This window comes from Gobius niger, assembly GCF_951799975.1.
Source record: "Gobius niger genome assembly, chromosome: 23".
In the NCBI taxonomy this organism is placed as follows: domain Eukaryota; kingdom Metazoa; phylum Chordata; class Actinopteri; order Gobiiformes; family Gobiidae; genus Gobius; species Gobius niger.
Genome location: NC_136874.1, coordinates 4,797,732 through 4,815,152, shown reverse-complemented (window position 1 = coordinate 4,815,152; position 17,421 = coordinate 4,797,732). Strand labels below are relative to the sequence as shown.

The following is a 17,421-nucleotide window of genomic DNA, read 5'->3' as shown; positions in this document are numbered from 1 at the left end:
CCATTGTGATGATAGACTTGGAGCCTCACCCTAATTTTTGAAATGTTCAATCACTGACACCTTTTCTTGCACTTTACTCTCAATGTAATAAAGAAAAATGACCCTAAACAAACGTAGTACGAAGCTTATGAAGAGCTAAAACGTTTCTTGTGTGAAATAAGGCAGACGATTGAGAACAGGCATCGACAGTAGGAACGATGAAAAAAAAAAACGCTTCAAAAGTCGAACTTGAACGGTGGCAGAAATGACTGTAAATGTAAAAGGCAATTCTTTTTTTTTTTCCTTAAATCCTGGTACTCGATAAAACCGGCACATGCATCTCACAACACTCACACCAAGAAGTACAAAAACGCACGGAAAACATCATTTCAACACGATTAGAAAAGAATCTCGGGGGAAGAAATGAAAAAGTTTCTCCCCCGAAGAATGTACTCACACCGACACGCTAACTGCATAATATCTCTGTGTAAAGCTTAAAAATGTCTTAAAATCTCTTAAAATTTGCAAAAAACTAGAAGATCAGAGTCTCGATTCTCGTGCGACGCTGCCTTGTTCGAAACGGAAACGGCAGTCCCATAACAAGACGGGAAATCCCAAAGTTTTGACCCTCTTAGGCCTCCGTAGTCATTAGCCATTATTAGCCGTCATCCCTCGTTAGCGGTCGCTCGAGAAAATTCCCAAAATGGCAGTGACGGTATTCCCAAAGTTATTTTTCAAGAAGAGACGAAGCTTGTAACCCCGCGAAATCCTGCCGAAGTTTTAGAAAAAGCACCTGTGAAGATTCTAGGAAGTCGTTTTCTTGTTTATTCCCAGTTTCCGTCGCGTTCCGGGAACAGCTTGGGGTCCCAGAAGTCGTCGGAGATGTGGTTCTTGTGGTGCGCCGGGCAGGACTGGAAGCTCGCGGGGTTGGCTGATTGTCAGTCCATCTCCAGGTCCAGGAGCTTGTTGCGGGAGCGGGGCGTGTGCGCCGTGTTGCGGCAGCAGCAGTGGGCGCACACCAGGCCGAAGATGAGCGAGAAGAGGCCCACGCCTGCCAGACAAAACCCAGGGAGGGGAGGAAACAAAGCGTCACACAGGGTCAGGAGTGTAAAGGACCGATCGTGAATGGATAATGTCACAGGTCGGGGTGCACAATGTGTGGCTATAACAATATACACTTAGATTTGAAGAGTTTAGTGATGCTAGGCTAGTGCTAGGCTAGTGCTAGGCTAGTGCACATCTATGGTAACTAGTAGCCTGCATTAAAAACCTCTTCAAAATCATGGGCTCGTCCTCAAAACGTTGCCATATCCTTTGTGAATTCCATGCGTAGAAATGCCAACAAACTAATGTAGATCCGGTAACCGAGCAGATCACTCCACCGCTGTGTAGCTCAGTGTTTCCCAACCAGGGGTACGGGGACCCCTGGGGGTACTTGAGCACTTTGCAGCGGGTACTTGGAATTATTTCAGATAAAAAAAGAAGGTGAAACTGAATAGAATTTCAAAGGAAAGTTAGTTTTAATGATGTTTTTCAGTAAATGGTGTGATTTTGAGAGTATTTTAGCTTAATTTTGAACACAACACACTGTTAAATACGGTATAATATTAATTTAGTTGGTCACTTTGTAATAATATTGGCTAATCCTCAAGGTAGGGGTTCTCAGAGTATAAATCCATGACTCAAGGGGGACGTGAGGCAAAAAAGGTTGGAAACCACTGGTGTAGCTACAACCAGGAAGCTGATGCTGCTCAAATATAAGTTATTTAAAATGCAAAACGGTTATATTTCAAACATTATTCAGTCGACACAGACTTTTATATGGTTAGTCTGGTGCTATAAGTGATTTGCCTCAGGTGCACTGTGCTTGGGTCAGACTGTTTTTAATGCAGGCTAGTAGTTACCATAGACATGCACTAGCCTAGCACTAGCCTAGCATCACTAAACTCTTGAAATATAAGGACTGTCTCCAGAAATCACAAGGCCCTATGTCAAAAATCCTGAAATATCCCTTTAAGAACTTCACTTATATGTATTAGTTATCAGAACAATTAGTTTAATCCAGGTGGACACTTTTTTGGAGAGTCAAGCAGTGTGTTTTTACTCTTTAATTAAGAAACAGCACTTTTCTTTTTCCTCAGGCAGAACTTCAGCAACACATCACTGGTCTGAGATTTACTGTTTTTTCTCATTTTGATACAATTTGATGAAGAACGTGATTGTTTTTTAGAAAGTACTGTGTTGACATGGCCTAGTACTGTAATATATCGTTGTGTTATCGCAGTATTTTACCACATTGTGTAACCCGAGTCCTCACCTAAAGATGCGACCGCTCCGTATAGAAGAGGTAACTTTAGCGAATCCCAAACTGGAGAGAAAAGAGACGATATTAGTGAACAACATCTTTAAGACTGGATTGTTTAGTGAGGGAGAAGTCGCTGCACAGACCGGCGAAGCGCACAGTGAGGAAGAGCCTGGTGGAGGTGAGCTCTCCGGCCTCGGTCCAGGCGCCGGTGGACGGGGACAGGTACCAGGGCGTGGCCTCGCAGTGGTACTCGCCGCTGTCACTGCGGGACAAACAAGGAGCGTGATGGTTATGTCACTGGAGAAACAATTTGTTTTTGTAGTTATGGTGCTTTGTGTATTGTGGGTTTCATGAATAGAGCCCCCAGCAGGCATTTCCCTTTAGCTTACGCCATCGGCACGTTGTCAAGCAGCTATATGTGAGGGGAAAAAAAGGGAAAAAAAAGGAAAAAATAAAATAAAAAATAAAGAAAACATTTTGGAAAAAAAATCAAAAATAAATAAATAATAACAACAATAATAAAAAGAATAATAAAAAAAGAATAAATAAAAAATAAATAAATAAATGATCAATAGATTGACCGATTACAAGATGATCGTTAGTTGCACCCCTAGTTTACGTGTACTCATGTATATGTATTCATTTACTTACTTTTTTAATTATTATTTTTTATTTTTATTTTGCTGAGATCCCCAGGGTAATTGTTTGTTTGTCTTTAATGCAAAAATAATAACAAATATTATAATAAGAAACAATGAGCTGTGAGCTTTGGTCTGAGCTGAAAACGTTCTTCTGCAAAGACAAATCCTAAGAACAGCCAGGAGGATTCTTGCGCAGAAAAACATCTCCAGTTTTGTTCATGATCTGCTCCTGATGAAACCAAACACTCTGAGTTATATATATTTGTACATATTAAATCATGTGTTCATTCATTTAAGAATGTAAATATAATTAGAATACATTACATTCAGAAATAAGTTGTACTTTTATAAATGGTGCATCTATTTTAAGGCCAGACTCGCGGGAAGAGAAGGAGAATCTTTTTGTACAGGTTATATCTATTTAAAGTGAAAATATTTTGTAATTTTGAAATGAGAGCAAAGGCGCTCAAAGATTTAGACGGCTGTTTAAGCGTGCCTCGCATTGGGCTGGGCAGTTAATCGAATTTTAATCTAATAGTGATTTTAATAAAGGGCGATTTAATGTGCGTTTTAGTTGATGAGAATTGGCCAGACCTGGCGCAGCTGCAGCGCCTGTCAGGTCAATCCCAGGGAAACACTCGGCCCAAACAAACAGGAAGCACAGGATGGCACATGCGGCACCAAGAGGACCTGGTGATTTTACTGTAAAATCAGCTACAAAGTCACACTAACAAAACAGAAACTCGTGGAGCCTCAGAGACCAGGACACACACGGGTGAAGAGTTTAAACCTTTGAAGAGGAAAACGATCATCACTGTTTGGACCATTTGTTTTGAGGAGCAGGCGTGGATTAGCTGGACTTCTAACACTGATATGCAAGTTTGATTGTCTTTTTTACTAATAAATGCACGGTTCACTCATTTCATTAGGTAAATATTAAGTTGTTAGCGCTTCACTCGGTGACGTCGTGGCCTTTTGAGGCTCCGCCCACAAACATGCGCTCGCTGCAGATGTTTGAGTGTTGCTTGTCCAGGTGAAGGTGTGACATTACATGGGGAGGCTGTGGCGTTTGTTTTTGCTGATGAGTTTTCAGTTTTTCCGCAGCATCTGTTCACATGCTCGTCCAGGAAAGACCACATTTATTGTTTTTTTTTCTTTTCAACAACAGATTGATCAATATTTTTTTCTTTTGGGCTTTTGTTGGTTTTTAGTTTGGGATTTGTGTTTTCCAACTGAACACAGGTGTGGGAGATTCTCTCTACTTAAGAACGTGTTGTGAATCTGGCGCAGTTTCCTGACACTGGGACGGGTTTTAAGAAGCTTTTTAAGAAGATGTTCATGAATGAGGCCTGATATTATTGAAGGTGTGCCCAGACTGATTTTTCAATATCGAATCCCTGCCTGATTTATTGAGCTAGAGTTACAAAATCCCTTGTCCCCTTATTCCCTTGCAGTTTCTCGCCTTAAAGCATTCACCAAGTCTAAAACCCTCCAAACAGGGACCAAACTAGGCCTAAACCTGGACTAGCTGGGTCTAAAGTGCCCAGACTGACCTGTCCTGCGTGCCGTGGACGTTGAGTTCGTAGGAGTGCGTGTCTGTGCGCTCGATGGAGATGTCGCTGGACGAGTTTCGAGCCTCTTTCTTCACGACGCCGAAGCGGTCCACGCTGGCCACCAGGGTCGCCGTGTCCCCGCCCCGCAGCCGAGTGAAGAACCAGCGCACCTCATACACCAGGTCGTCTGAAGGAGACACAGAAGAAGGAGTTTATGAGACAAGCAGCACCATTCGGGCCCTCGTCTTTACACATGTAACTGCTGAGGTTAAGAGCATGAGATGTTCCCGGCTGCAGTCGGATCTTTGGCTTGAAGAACGCGATGAACCGAAGCTCATTATTTGCAGAGAAAGAGCGGAGCCTGAACCTGTGATTACTGTGTCACCGAGAGCCACTATTAGACCGTCCTCCTCCCACACGCTCACATCCAGACTCCAGGGCTGCTGCGTCTCCGCGAGGACAGGCTTTAGCAGCGGGAGACGTGGGTAATTTGTAAGAATATGAGTCATTATTCAGGGATCTTCAAATAAAGTAAAATAAATCTCGGAGTAGTGTTGTAATAGTAGTTGTAGATCATTTGTATTGCCGGTTCATAGGGAAATTCATATTATCTTGGTGGAACTTGGGGGAGGGGAGAGTTTAGTGTCTTTGTGGACTGCAGGGGGAAGCAGAGAGGGCAGGGAAGGGAGAGAGTTCAGGGGGATGGAGCTGATGGAATAACCTGGACTGCAGCAAATCCAGATCATAACACTTCAATCCAGGTGTTTATTTCTGGTCAGGCAGTGGCTTTCATTCTAAAAATAGATGTATCTGAGGTTTACAGACAGTGGAGACGATTACGTTTACTCTGAAATGCTTTTTACACATAATTAGTGCTGGGTGCAGGTTTTGGATGCCGGTACTTAAAGCAGAACAACGTAACTCATGCCCTAGAGGCCAGTGTAGTAGGTCAATACTACACTGACAGAAAAGACAAAGGGACAGAGGGATATTGTACATCTAATTACACAATGGAGATATTTTTTTTCACTCAAACTTGGCTGTAAATACTGCTTAAGTGGCGCTTGCCCACAATTAGCTTTGCCCGTTAGCCTGTTAGCATCTTCTTCATGATTCTATTAGTGTGTATTGGTGACTCCGACCCGTAGACAGCGAAGCTACAGGGGTTGTTTTCTGGACAGAGACTAAACACTTGTATTACCCCCAGAGGGACTATGAAAAGGGTTCATTAAGGTAAACAAGTCACTGAGTTCTTCTTTAAAGGGACTATAACTCATTTTGAACCTTTTTAGTCAAAATGTGAAGTTCTTCCTTCGGAGTCACAATGAGACGGAAAAGGTAAAACCCCTTTCTGTCACATATTGACTATTTGGGTTGCTCATACACAACATCAACAAATCATAAAACGGCACAAACTTCACACAGATTTTTTCACAAATAGCAACTTTTACAACACACTTTTATGGGGCAAAAATAATTGTACCCTAGAAAAAAATAAAGAGAGTGAAGTATAGCTCCTTTAAACCAGTGGTTCTCAAGCTTTTGGAGCCGCGACCCCCATAATGTAACAGGTAAAGGGATTCGTGACCCCCGCCCGGGTCACACCGTGAGAAATAGGAACATTGGCCTACATAATTCTTAAAAACCAAAGAAAAAAATCAAATTACGAACATATAATGGCCCTCTGGTAAAATAGCAAACACATGCTTCAATAAAACATTAGATTATATACTAATGAAAATTTTATATAAATGATCTGGCGACCCCTACAAATTTGTCTCGCGACCCCCAGGTTGAGAACCACTGCTTTAAACAATACTATTTTTGATACCTATACTAAAATATTTGTAAAACCAGTGCTTAATTTTTAGTTTTTCAGGGTAAAGGATCTATGTAGCGGAGTATGGTTTATTTTGAAGCACTTCCTGTACAAATTACGTAGTTTCCGGTATTGTCGGAAGTGCTTAAATGTTTTTAACACCATGGCGGGAGAATGTGTAAAATGCCTTACGGTTTACAGATTTACTTCTGGCTCCTAGCTGAAGGGAGAAAAATGGTAATGGTCTATTTTATGTTTATGCTCATGCTTAAGATTGTTTCATGAGTATAATTTGCTTGTGTTTAACCTTTTAGCTCTTACGGTGGTCACAAAGAATGGAATAAAGATGGACATGGAAATATACCACTTGTACACTTCAATAATTCAGCTGGGATGCTACAATCTATGAGGAACTATTTGATCTGATATAATGGTGTTAAATGAGAGTGTTCCAACTGTTTTGGCCTGTTCCCTGAATCCATCACATCAGACCAAAAGCAATCATGTTCACTCATTCCATACAAGACTATTTCTTTTAAATTTGTAGCATTTATTTGAGCTGAAACAACAAGTCACTTCCTTTAATGCCGTCTCTGGACCAAACAGGCGTCAAAACCTGCTTTCGATGCTTTAATTTTTTTTTTTTTAAACCAGTAGTACCTAAACCTTTTTCCCGATACCACACGGGTGTTGTTTAACCCAGTCCTACTCAGAATCGTTCTTATCGATTGCATCAGTTGTTAGAGGAGGAGCCCCTGAGGTTCATGTCGTACGATGCAGTTTGGGTCAGATAAATGTTTTTTTTGTTTTGTTTTTATCGACTAATCTCTGCTCAGGCCGTGGTTTTGCTGGACTCAGGTCAGTCCTCGCCTCCTCCTGAAGTCCTGGATGAAGGAGCTCCACTCTCCTCTGTGAAGGTGGACATGATGTGGATCTAAAGCCTATACTTCAGTCTAATAAGTACGTACGAGTGTAGGATGAAAAGAGGGCATTTGAAGCGGATTGCTGTGTCACAAACAGATAAAGGAGCATCTGCAGACGCCTCTACAAGACAAACGACGAGAGCAGAGAGGAAGAGAAAAAAAAACAATTATGAAAAAGTGAGGGATGAGTGGGAGGAGGGGCACGTCGTTAGGAGCGAGCGGCGGCAGCAGCGCGGCTAATGGCTCCGCTACCAAAGAACAACACAAAATAATCGAATGTGGGGAAGTCAATTTGCCAAACCACTCTGCCACGTCTAATATCTAATGTCTGATAAAATGAACGCGATGGAGACGAGGTGGGAAAACAGCAGCTTTTATCGGGCGCGTTGACATAAGAGACGCCGTATCACGCTAACCAAATAATAATGTTTGGAGTAAATGAGGAAGATTGATTTAGATCGATGTTTGAATAGTAAGAAATATTAAAAACTTTGGCAGTGATTCATGACGGCGAAATGGAGGAAATGTCTTTAGTAAGAAGAAGCCCACAGCATGGAAACTCCTGCTCATTAACAGACACCAGGGGGGGCCTGATAATCAAATGTTCTTCCACAAAGAGAAGTATTTGGTGTGATATACTGGACTGTTAGCTTTAGCACTGTCACAATATCATTTTACTATACTGACAGAGGGATATTGTACATCCAATTACACAATGGAAATATTTTTTTTCACTCAAACTTGGTTGTAAATACGGTTTAAAGTGGAGCTAGCCCACAGTTAGCTTTGCCCGTTAGCCTGTTAGCTTCTTCTTCGTGATTCCATTAGTGTGTATTGGTGGTTTTCTGGCCAGAGACACCAGGCGGAGATGAAAGATCCTCCAATCATCCCATAAACATTTGTATTACCCCCACAGGGAATGCGGAAAGGATTTATTAAAGTCAACACGTTACTTAGGACTGCTTTAGATGATCACTAACAAACAAAAACCTTTAACAATAGGATAAATATTAGTCTGATCCTCCATGTTGAAGGAACAGGCCACCGTTTTTCCATACTGAGGTATGTTCTGACCTTAGAAGAGTTGATGCGTACTCGTCTGGTCTTTGTGCGCGTCCTCAGTCACGCAAAACAAACAAAGATGTTGGTAACATTTGGCCTCTCCCAATGTATTCCTATGGCTCCAAATGGGCTGAAGTTAGAACCAAGCTCTTCCATGGACACAAAGACCAGACAGGTACACATCAACTCGTCTAAGTTCAGGTAAGAACAAATATTAGTATGGGAAAACGGTACCTGTTCCTTTAAGAGATACTGCAGTTACACGTATGACCTGAGGTGGCAGTAGTGAGTATAACATGGCCAACATGCATCTAGCCCCTTTAAAGCCTCAGCAAGAAACTGCTCTGAGGGCTTTCACCGGGACCTTTACTGGGACGATAAACAATCATGGCGGACGACGTAAACACAAGCGTAAGTCGCTTTGTGTTTGATTGGTTCGCTCTCGTTAGCTCCGCCTCCAGTCTCGATTTGGAAATTGCGTCCTATTACCACAATTCAGACTGTTTTGGGAAAGGCCTTAAATGGTCAAAAGAGGAAACGAAGAGGAAAGAGAACAACTCTTCCGCCTTTTACTCCAGAAATATGGAAGTATTTTCTACCAAACGAAGATGTAAAGACATGGAATGGAATAATGCTAACGTTACTTTCATGCTAATGCTAACCGCTAACTTCAAGTGTCGGTCTGATCTGCAGTGAAAAAATATTCATAATGATCTGATTTTGACTTGACTATAGTTGTTTGTGCTAACTCTGCTAATGGCCTGCCAGAAAACGTCACAAAACAGTGAAAAAATAAGGATTTTCATGACAAACTTCCAGCCCAGTGAAAACCCGACTCCTTCACAATCACTTTCGCCTAAATCCACAAATTAAACTCTGGCTGAAGGAAGTTCCGAAAAAAAATGAATAAAAACTTGTCGGCCATTTTGTTTCCTGCCCTGAAGCTGCACTGACCGCACGCTCTGGGCCCCATTATCAGACCCGTAATGAACCTGTGCTGTCCTGAGAAAAGAGGGGGGGGGGGGGGGGGGGGGGAGAGAGGCATCCCATACCAAAAACTACACCCAGTTACCATGGAAACTGCAGCGGTCTCCCGTAGCAACCAACAACCATTTCCCACTTCTTTTTTTCCTCTTTCCCCTCCCTTCACTTGATCTAATATAAGGATAAAGCATTAGACTGAGATTGTGAGATCATGTCTATGAGGTAAAACTGCAAGAAATATATAAATAAAACAGTTCATGGTTCCCAAAGCGGGGGTTGGGACGCTCCAGGGGTTCATGATGATTTCAAGACAGATACAATATACTTTATGAATGGTCAAAACTCCTAAAATGGCGTCCATTCTTGAGGAAGTTCTTCTTAGTTTTTTTGCACCACAAAGCGACGTCACATGCTTCAAAAATGTAGTAATTCTTGTATTCCATTACGATTAATTTGCCTTATCTTTAACCTCCTACAACGTCTGCTACAATGACTAACTACAATATTTGCCAGAGCAGCCAGAGAGCCTGAGAATCCGCCGTCCTCCCCTTGTATTTCCTCGTGTGGACATTTCAAACCATTAAAACCTACAGTAACGAGCTCCGGCGGCGTCTTCTTCTTCTTCTTCTTCTTACATAATCGTTTAGAGGAAAAAAAAGTGTCCGTCAAACGCCGCGAGCTTCAGGTTTGCGAGTGCCACAGGAAAAGCACTGATCAAAGCTGGCGTTTGCATAAATCCACCGCGCGGGAGCTGAACTTTACGGATTTGAAAAGGGGAAAAAGAAAGGTGCCTATAATTAGCAACGCAGCGGCTCCGTTATATATTTATTTATCTTCTCCGACGGGCGTCTTACTACTGCGCTTTGGATTCCTTTGTTCCTGAGGAGAAGCAAGGAAGGTTTAGGAACTTAAAAGATGATTTTGTTTGTCCGTTTCTTTATGAGATGACGTTAACTTTGCATATACAGTAGTTTGACGTCATCTCTCATGTCGATTCGATTTGGCCACAGCTGGAAAATAAATATAATATAGTTTTGTAACAGTGAACTGGAGAAGGTTCACAATCTACACCAGGGGTCGGCAAGTTTGCTCGGTGGAGGGCCGGTTTTCTTCATCGTCAAAAGACCAAGGGCCGGACCCTCCAATTGAAGCATTTGAAGTAAAGCATCACTTTCTATTATGCCAGTGTTGTACATCATATACACTTAAATTAGATAAATGACTTAAAATCACTTGAATAAAGGTTTTTTATGTTAAATTTATGTTGGTTGAACTAATCTAAGATCAGATAAAAACGCTAATGCCAATGGAACAAATAGAAATCCCACTGGAAAACAAACAAATTAACTTTTACTGAAAATTATTTATTATTCACTTGAAATTATACAAAATAATCTGAATTAAGAAAAGAACTTGTGCTTGTTCCATTGGCAAGAATAGGTTATATCTCCTCTAAGGCCAGACCAAATCTACTCCAACTTTAGATTTAATCTCTTAATTCAAATAGATTTAAGTCATTTCTACCTATAGATGATTACTCTTTTAGGATCATGGCCTAAAAGGGTTAGACATTTTAAGGAATTGACAGTATTTTTCACAATTCTAGAGTGCTGGATCTCTGATTTGGGTCATAATATTTCTCAAAATCATCTCAAGGGCCAGAGTTTGATGATGGAGGGCCGGTTTTGGCCCCCGGGCCTGACGTTGCCTACCCCTGATCTACACTATGAGACACAACACATGAGACAAATACTTAAAGGGCCTGGAAACTAGTTGGAGACGACCCCTGGAGATAAGGCGAGTCTCCAGGTCGTCAAACAAACAGGTTTGATTTCAGTGGAGTCTCCATGTATCTCCAAAAGGTCTTGGAGACACTGCAGGGTCGTCACAGGAACATCTAACAGGTCGTAGACAATAGTATTCAGAACATGACCACAACTGCTTGAGAGCACGTGGACCTCTCTGAGACCATGCGAGACTCAGCTCAAATCAAACTTCTCTACCTGGAGATTCGCTGGTTCTGGTTCTACCTCGCTTTATCTCCAGGGTCGTCTCGGAGATGTTTCCAACTCGTCTCCAGGCCGGTGAGAGGCCCTTTGTATCGGCACAATCAGTCAGAGTTGCTGAGACTTTGCGGAGACTGCCAGTCACAGCAATAACTATCATCAGCCGCTAATTACCGTGGTATGTATAGTGTCATGACAAAAATACGTTGTGACTTCGCCATGGTGATATTCTAATTGCAACCATTGAAATTGCACTACTGTTTAAATTGCAATTAATCTTGTAGCCTGATTTCACGAGCCTGAACCAATAAAATAACAACAGACAATAGTAGGAGTGCGACAATATATTGATTGTCTTAAATATCGCAATATTTTGCGGGAAGATATGATACCGACTTTGATGATGTCATGCATATTAATGAGGCAGCAGAGCTCCACTGTTTTCACAGTCAATAGAGGCCAATAATGATCACGAATTCAGTCTGAACAGTAGGGGGCAGCACTACAGCTTTCATAATAATAATGCATTGGTTTTATATAGAGCTTTTCTGGACACTCAGACGCTTTGCATTGCACTATTCGTTCACTCCATACTCGGTGGTGATAAGCTACTATTGTAGCCACAGCTGCCCTGGGGTAGACTGACGGAAGCATTCGCCCAGGCTTCCTGTTCCCAAACGGTCTCCCATCCAAGCACCGACCAGGCCCGTCCCTGCTTAGCTTAGTCTGACGGGACCGGAGATAAAAGGAGGACCAAACAGTCACACAAATAGATTACTTTTAATGATAGTTTTTATAATTTAAATAAATAATTTGGGGTTGATTTATTTATTTTGAAGCAGGACTGTGTTTTAAGTCACTGACAGATCGATAGACCCGTTTTCAAGTCTAAGTATAAGATCATTTATGCACAGAAAAAGGGGTCCAAAGCCCATGAAAAGAAATGTAAATGATGAATGATATGTAATAGGTTAAAATAAAGGTTCGTGAGGTACCCGGACGTTCCCACCCCTGCACAACAGTAGTCAATATCATGAGTCCCTGCCAAGTCCTGAAGTCCCCCCAGCACCTGCAGGTCCACAGGCCCCTCCTTCTTCCAGTAAGCGTCGAGTCGTGGCTCGGTCTGTCTTTCACAGCTGTTCCGTGACGGAGGGAAAGAAAAAAAGTCGCCCCGAAACTTTGAACCTATGAACTTCCCGTGAGGCCCCAGAAACTTGATCTACTCAGCTCTGTTTGTGTTCGGAGGGAGAGGGGGAGACGAGGAACAGAAAGACCGAAAGGAGAGCTTGAAAAATGACAGACGAGGAGCGAGATAACGAGAAGGGAAGAAGACACTGAAAAGGAAGATGAAGGAAGAGGAAAAATCCACTATTACACTGCAGTGAACGAGTGAAGAGGGGAAGACCTAAACTCGCCTGATCATTTTGAAAGCTAAAGTAATGAGTAAGAGGGACAGGAGAGGATCGAGAGAAGAGCCCGCTCTCACAGGCCGGGCCCGGGGAGGGTTCGTGTGGAGAGGAGCTGAACCTTGGCCTTTCTCATGGGGCCTGGATCACGTTTCGGTGGCGGCGCTGAGAGGCTTTAAGCTTCTGTGCGAGAGAAAATACACACGGCAGGTTTGTTTAAAAGGCGGGCCCGTCCCGGTTCGTTTTAGGCAAACGCAGAGTCATGGAGAGAAGGGGAGAGTGGGCAGGGTTTGAACCAAGACTTTAGATTACGGCCCACAAGCTCCATGTGTGGGTACGGGTGACAAGTAAGTAATTACACGTTAATATGCAAGGCTTAATAGGTGTAATAAAGGGGTGCACAGTCTCACTATAGATCACAGCCCCACTACATGTTCAATAGTGCCAAAATCAAGGCCTTAAATGACATTAAGTGGAATCAACCTGGCATTTAATATGAATTTCTCTGAACATGATGATATTACTCTACTGTTTTTGCCACATAAGTTCATCGAAAATACAGAAACTGTGGATTAAAACATATCAAGCTGCAGTTTCGGCTTTTTTTTTGCCCAAAAGTTTCCCGTTGTGTCCAATTCGATCCCTGAACAATAGTTTTTTCGATACATAAACTAAATAATTGTCATATAGAACCATAAAACAGCTTAATAATGATAATTTATTCCTTTTCCTTACATTTAATTTCTTTCGCATTTGGGCAGTTTCTTATTTTTCTCCCCCATTTTTAAAGTGACAGTCTGTAAGTTTGCTAAGTGAGGAGAGACAAGAGTGAAATTTGAAAGCAAACAATTAAATTCCTCCCCTCTTTAATCAGAAAGACCTTCTTATTTTTGCAAAATGAACAGACTTTTCAAAAGTAAACGATCAAGCTCCTCCCCCTCCCTCCTGATTGGACCTGACAGGCTGGTTCACAGGAAAAGCTCGTCTCATTGGTCAACGCGGGAGGATACGAGACCAGGTGGTTGATTTTGCACATTGTATTAAATTTGTAGTACATTTAGACTCCCAGACTATCACTTTAACACATTTTCCCCCATTTTTTTAAGACCAAACAGCATCAAAACTTGATTATAAAGATGGTATATTTCTTTTCGATACCTGTTTACCATCCTTTTTGTTGTTGTATACAGTTATTACACTTGTACACCTTTATTAAACCTCACTTTAATTACCTGTACTTACACTTTATAATAACTACACCTCATTTATCCTTAATAAATGATGAACTAACACTTAATAACATCTAAAAATTTTGCTTTCTTTCACCACTTCTCCTCTGTAGGATCTAATGTGCATGTTTTATGTCGATTAAACCTACAACTCCCGGGCTAACCTCTGTTTTGTTCTTCCTAAAACATCTTATTGGAAGTTTGGGTGTAATGTATCGCAATACCCTGCAACAAACTCCTTTTATTACCAATCGCATTTAACGCTCGCCTCCGATTGGGCCCCGGGAAAGGGAATCTCCGGTCCTTGTCGTCTTTGCGCGCCAATAAAATCCAAAATGGCCGTCCGCGGAGGTGCCTCCTGATTGAAATTTCCCCCCGATCGTTCCTCCGGGAGCCTCCAAATGCCCCCGAACGCGCTGTTATCCACCCAATAGTAAGACATTTAGCAGCGGGGCTAGTAATGAAGCCGCTAATGCTTTACTGCGCCCCATAAAGCGCGACGATGCGAGCGGAGCGGCGAGAGCGCGGGAAACAGCCACACTCCAGCGCTAATGTGCTAATGCAAGTCGATGGAGGGTTAGCCTTTAGCTCGGAGGTCCGTTGGGCAAAGCAATAGAACAGTTAAGCACTTGTCGGGAGTAATTACACATATCGAGGCGCGCTTAAAGGCACTGCTGCTTTACTAAGGGGAGAGGAAAAACATTTGAGCTTTGGAGACGCAAGGATTCGAACCCACAACCTCCCGAAAAGAGAGGAAAGGGACCGGCATGGGACAGGTAATGCCAGATTCTAGCTGTTTTTAATGATGCTGAATTAAAAGCATGTTTAAATTCTGTAGAAAAGCAATTCATTAAAAAAGTTTAGTGCGTCGGTGCTTACTCAGACAATTTGCTTCAAACTGCTAATTCGAAATGTAAAACGAACCATTTCTGCAGGAGGGGATAAATAATCAAATGAATCATCAAATCTGAGATACTTTTTGGTTATTAACGTATTATTATTGCATAAAAAGGTTTTCCATCATTCATCTGTGCTGGGTTGTTGTTGAATTGAAGGTGTTTCGCAGTAGCTGTGTCTCTCCAAGAAGCTTCATCGCCACAAATTGTAGAAATGAAGCTCTAAAAGTAAAACATTACATAATGGATACAAGTTTCCTTCAGCCTTATGGACCGTGGACTCGTCTTTGACACTAGCATCCATAAAGGAAAAGGAAAAGGAAAAGCGATGGATAGCAAGTAAGCTGGTCCAGGAGACTTTTCAGTCTGTTGGCCTGCTCAATGTATTTTCCTTATACCTGTTAGCATTAGCCTGCTCAATGTATTTTCCCTATAGCTGTTAGCATTAGCCTGCTCAATGTATTTTCCCTATAGCTGTTAGCATTAGCCTGCTCAATGTATTTTCCCTATAGCTGTTAGCACTAGCCTGCTCAATGTATTTTCCCTATAGCTGTTAACATTAGCCTGCTCAATGTATTTTCCCTATAGCTGTAGCATTAGCCTGCTCAATGTATTCTCCCTATAGCTGCTAGCATTAGCTTGCTCAATGCATTTTCCCTATAGCTGTTAGCATTAGCCTGCTCAATGTATTTTCCCAATAGCTGTTAGCATTAGCCTGCTCAATGAATTTTCCCAATAGCTGTTAGCATTAGCCTGCTCAATGTATTTTCTCTATAGCTGCTAGCATTAGCCTGCTCAATGTATTTTCCCTATAGCAGTTAGCATTAGCCTGCTCAATGTATTTTCCCTATAGCTGCTAGCATTAGCCTGCTCAATGTATTTTCCCTTATAGCCGTTAACATTAGCCTGCTCAATGTATTTTCCCTATAGCTGCTAGCATTAGCCTGCTCAATGTATTTTCCCTATAGCAGTTAGCATTAGCCTGCTCAATGTATTTTCCCTATAGCTGCTAGCATTAGCCTTCTCAATGTATTTTCCCTATAGCTGTTAGCATTATCCTGCTCAATGTATTTTCCCTATAGCTGTAGCATTAGCCTGCTCAATGTATTTTCCCTATAGATTTATACATACATAGATACATTGAGATACATTTTCTAAAATATTATTGTAAAACCTTAAAAAAACTATGCTTGAATATAGGCTGGACTGTGACTGGGACTCAAAGGACAATGAGGACGACTGAACCTGTAAAATCGTGACTCTTTCGCTCGCCGGAGTTCAAAAACACACCTTTGTGACCCGGCTGTTCATGTTCTAAAGTACATTATCTCTCCCACAGCTGTAGTTATATATGCTGTAGCCATTAACGCACAGGGACAGTGGACTAAAAGCATATGTGGGAGCGAGTGTGACTCATATTGGATTTGAACTGTAAGGCAGCGCTGTGTGTCTTATGACTAATAGGAAAGAGAAACTCCAATTTAGCTGAAAAATGAGGTGAATTTTGTGGATGGAGAATTTTTTATAGATACAGATCGCTGAGAACTAATGAGAACTAATCCAGGGCTGGACTATGTGGAAAGCAGATCTGACCAAGTAGCAAAAGCATCAGCGATAATAAAGCCTGTGACGCTGCGGTCGGAAAGGCCACAGCGTCCGAGTCACTTTGCCGTTTTTCTCTCAAACCTCAGAAGAAATACAGGAAAGATCGTTTGCTATCTGAGCCGGACCTTTGGGTTATTTGCTTCAATCAACGTTCTCTCCCGATTCAAAGGAGAAGTGAAGCCAGTCCCTATATTAAAGTATGGCATATCCATGTTGTGACGTTTAAATCATTTCTGTGGCTTCTCTGTTCTTAATAGATGATGTTTAGTCGGCATTGGAGCGCAATGTAGTGTGTTAGCTAATGCTAACAGCTATAGGGAAAATACATTGTGCAGGCTAATGCTAATGGCTATAGGGAAAATACATTGAGCAGGCTAATGCTAACAGCTATATGGAAAATACATTGAGCAGGCTAATGCTACAACTATAGGGAAATACATTGAGCAGGCTAATGCTAATGGCTATAGGGAAAACACATTGAGCAGGCTAATGCTAACAGCTATAGGGAAAATACATTGAGCAGGCTAATGCTAACGGCTATAGGGAAAATACATTGAGCAGGCTAATGCTAACGGCTATAAGGGAAAATACATTGAGCAGGCTAATGCTAACAGCTATAGGGAAAATACATTGAGCAGGCTAATGCTAATGGCTATAGGGAAAACACATTGAGCAGGCTAATGCTAACAGCTATAAGGAAAATACATTGAGCAGGCTAATGCTAACAGCTATAGGGAAAATACATTGAGCAGGCTAATGTTAACGGCTGTAAGGGACAATACATTGAGCAGGCTAATGCTAACGACTATAGGGAAAATGCATTGAGCAGGCCATTGCTACAGCTATAGGAAAAATACATTTAGCAGGCTAATGTTAACGACTATAGGGAAAATGCATTGAGCAGGCTAATGCTAAGGCTATAAGGGAAAATACATTGAGCAGGCTAATGCTAGTGGGTATAAGGGAAAATACAGCGAGCAGGCTAATGCTAACGGACTCTGAGAAGTCTCCCG

The 17,421-nt window shown here is 41.9% G+C and overlaps 1 protein-coding gene and 1 long non-coding RNA gene across 2 annotated transcripts in view; one reads left to right on the top strand and one right to left on the bottom strand.

The window, feature by feature from the left end:
* Positions 1-700: 700 nt before the first annotated feature.
* Positions 701-17,421, bottom strand: part of ptgfrnb (prostaglandin F2 receptor inhibitor b) — a 107,591-nt gene continuing 90,870 nt past the window's right edge. The window contains exons 12-15 of the mRNA XM_079582010.1: positions 4,479-4,665; positions 2,428-2,546; positions 2,297-2,347; positions 701-1,030 (exon numbers count right to left, since the gene is read on the bottom strand). Of these exons, the coding sequence (XP_079438136.1) occupies positions 918-1,030; positions 2,297-2,347; positions 2,428-2,546; positions 4,479-4,665 (470 nt within the window). The 3' untranslated portion in view covers positions 701-917. The remainder of the gene's footprint in view (positions 1,031-2,296; positions 2,348-2,427; positions 2,547-4,478; positions 4,666-17,421) is intronic.
* LOC306982241 overlaps positions 1,333-17,421 on the top strand; it is a 42,799-nt gene continuing 26,710 nt past the window's right edge. Inside the window, exons 1-2 of the long non-coding RNA XR_013794184.1 lie at positions 1,333-1,375; positions 1,717-1,842. This is a non-coding gene — a long non-coding RNA (uncharacterized lncRNA). The remainder of the gene's footprint in view (positions 1,376-1,716; positions 1,843-17,421) is intronic.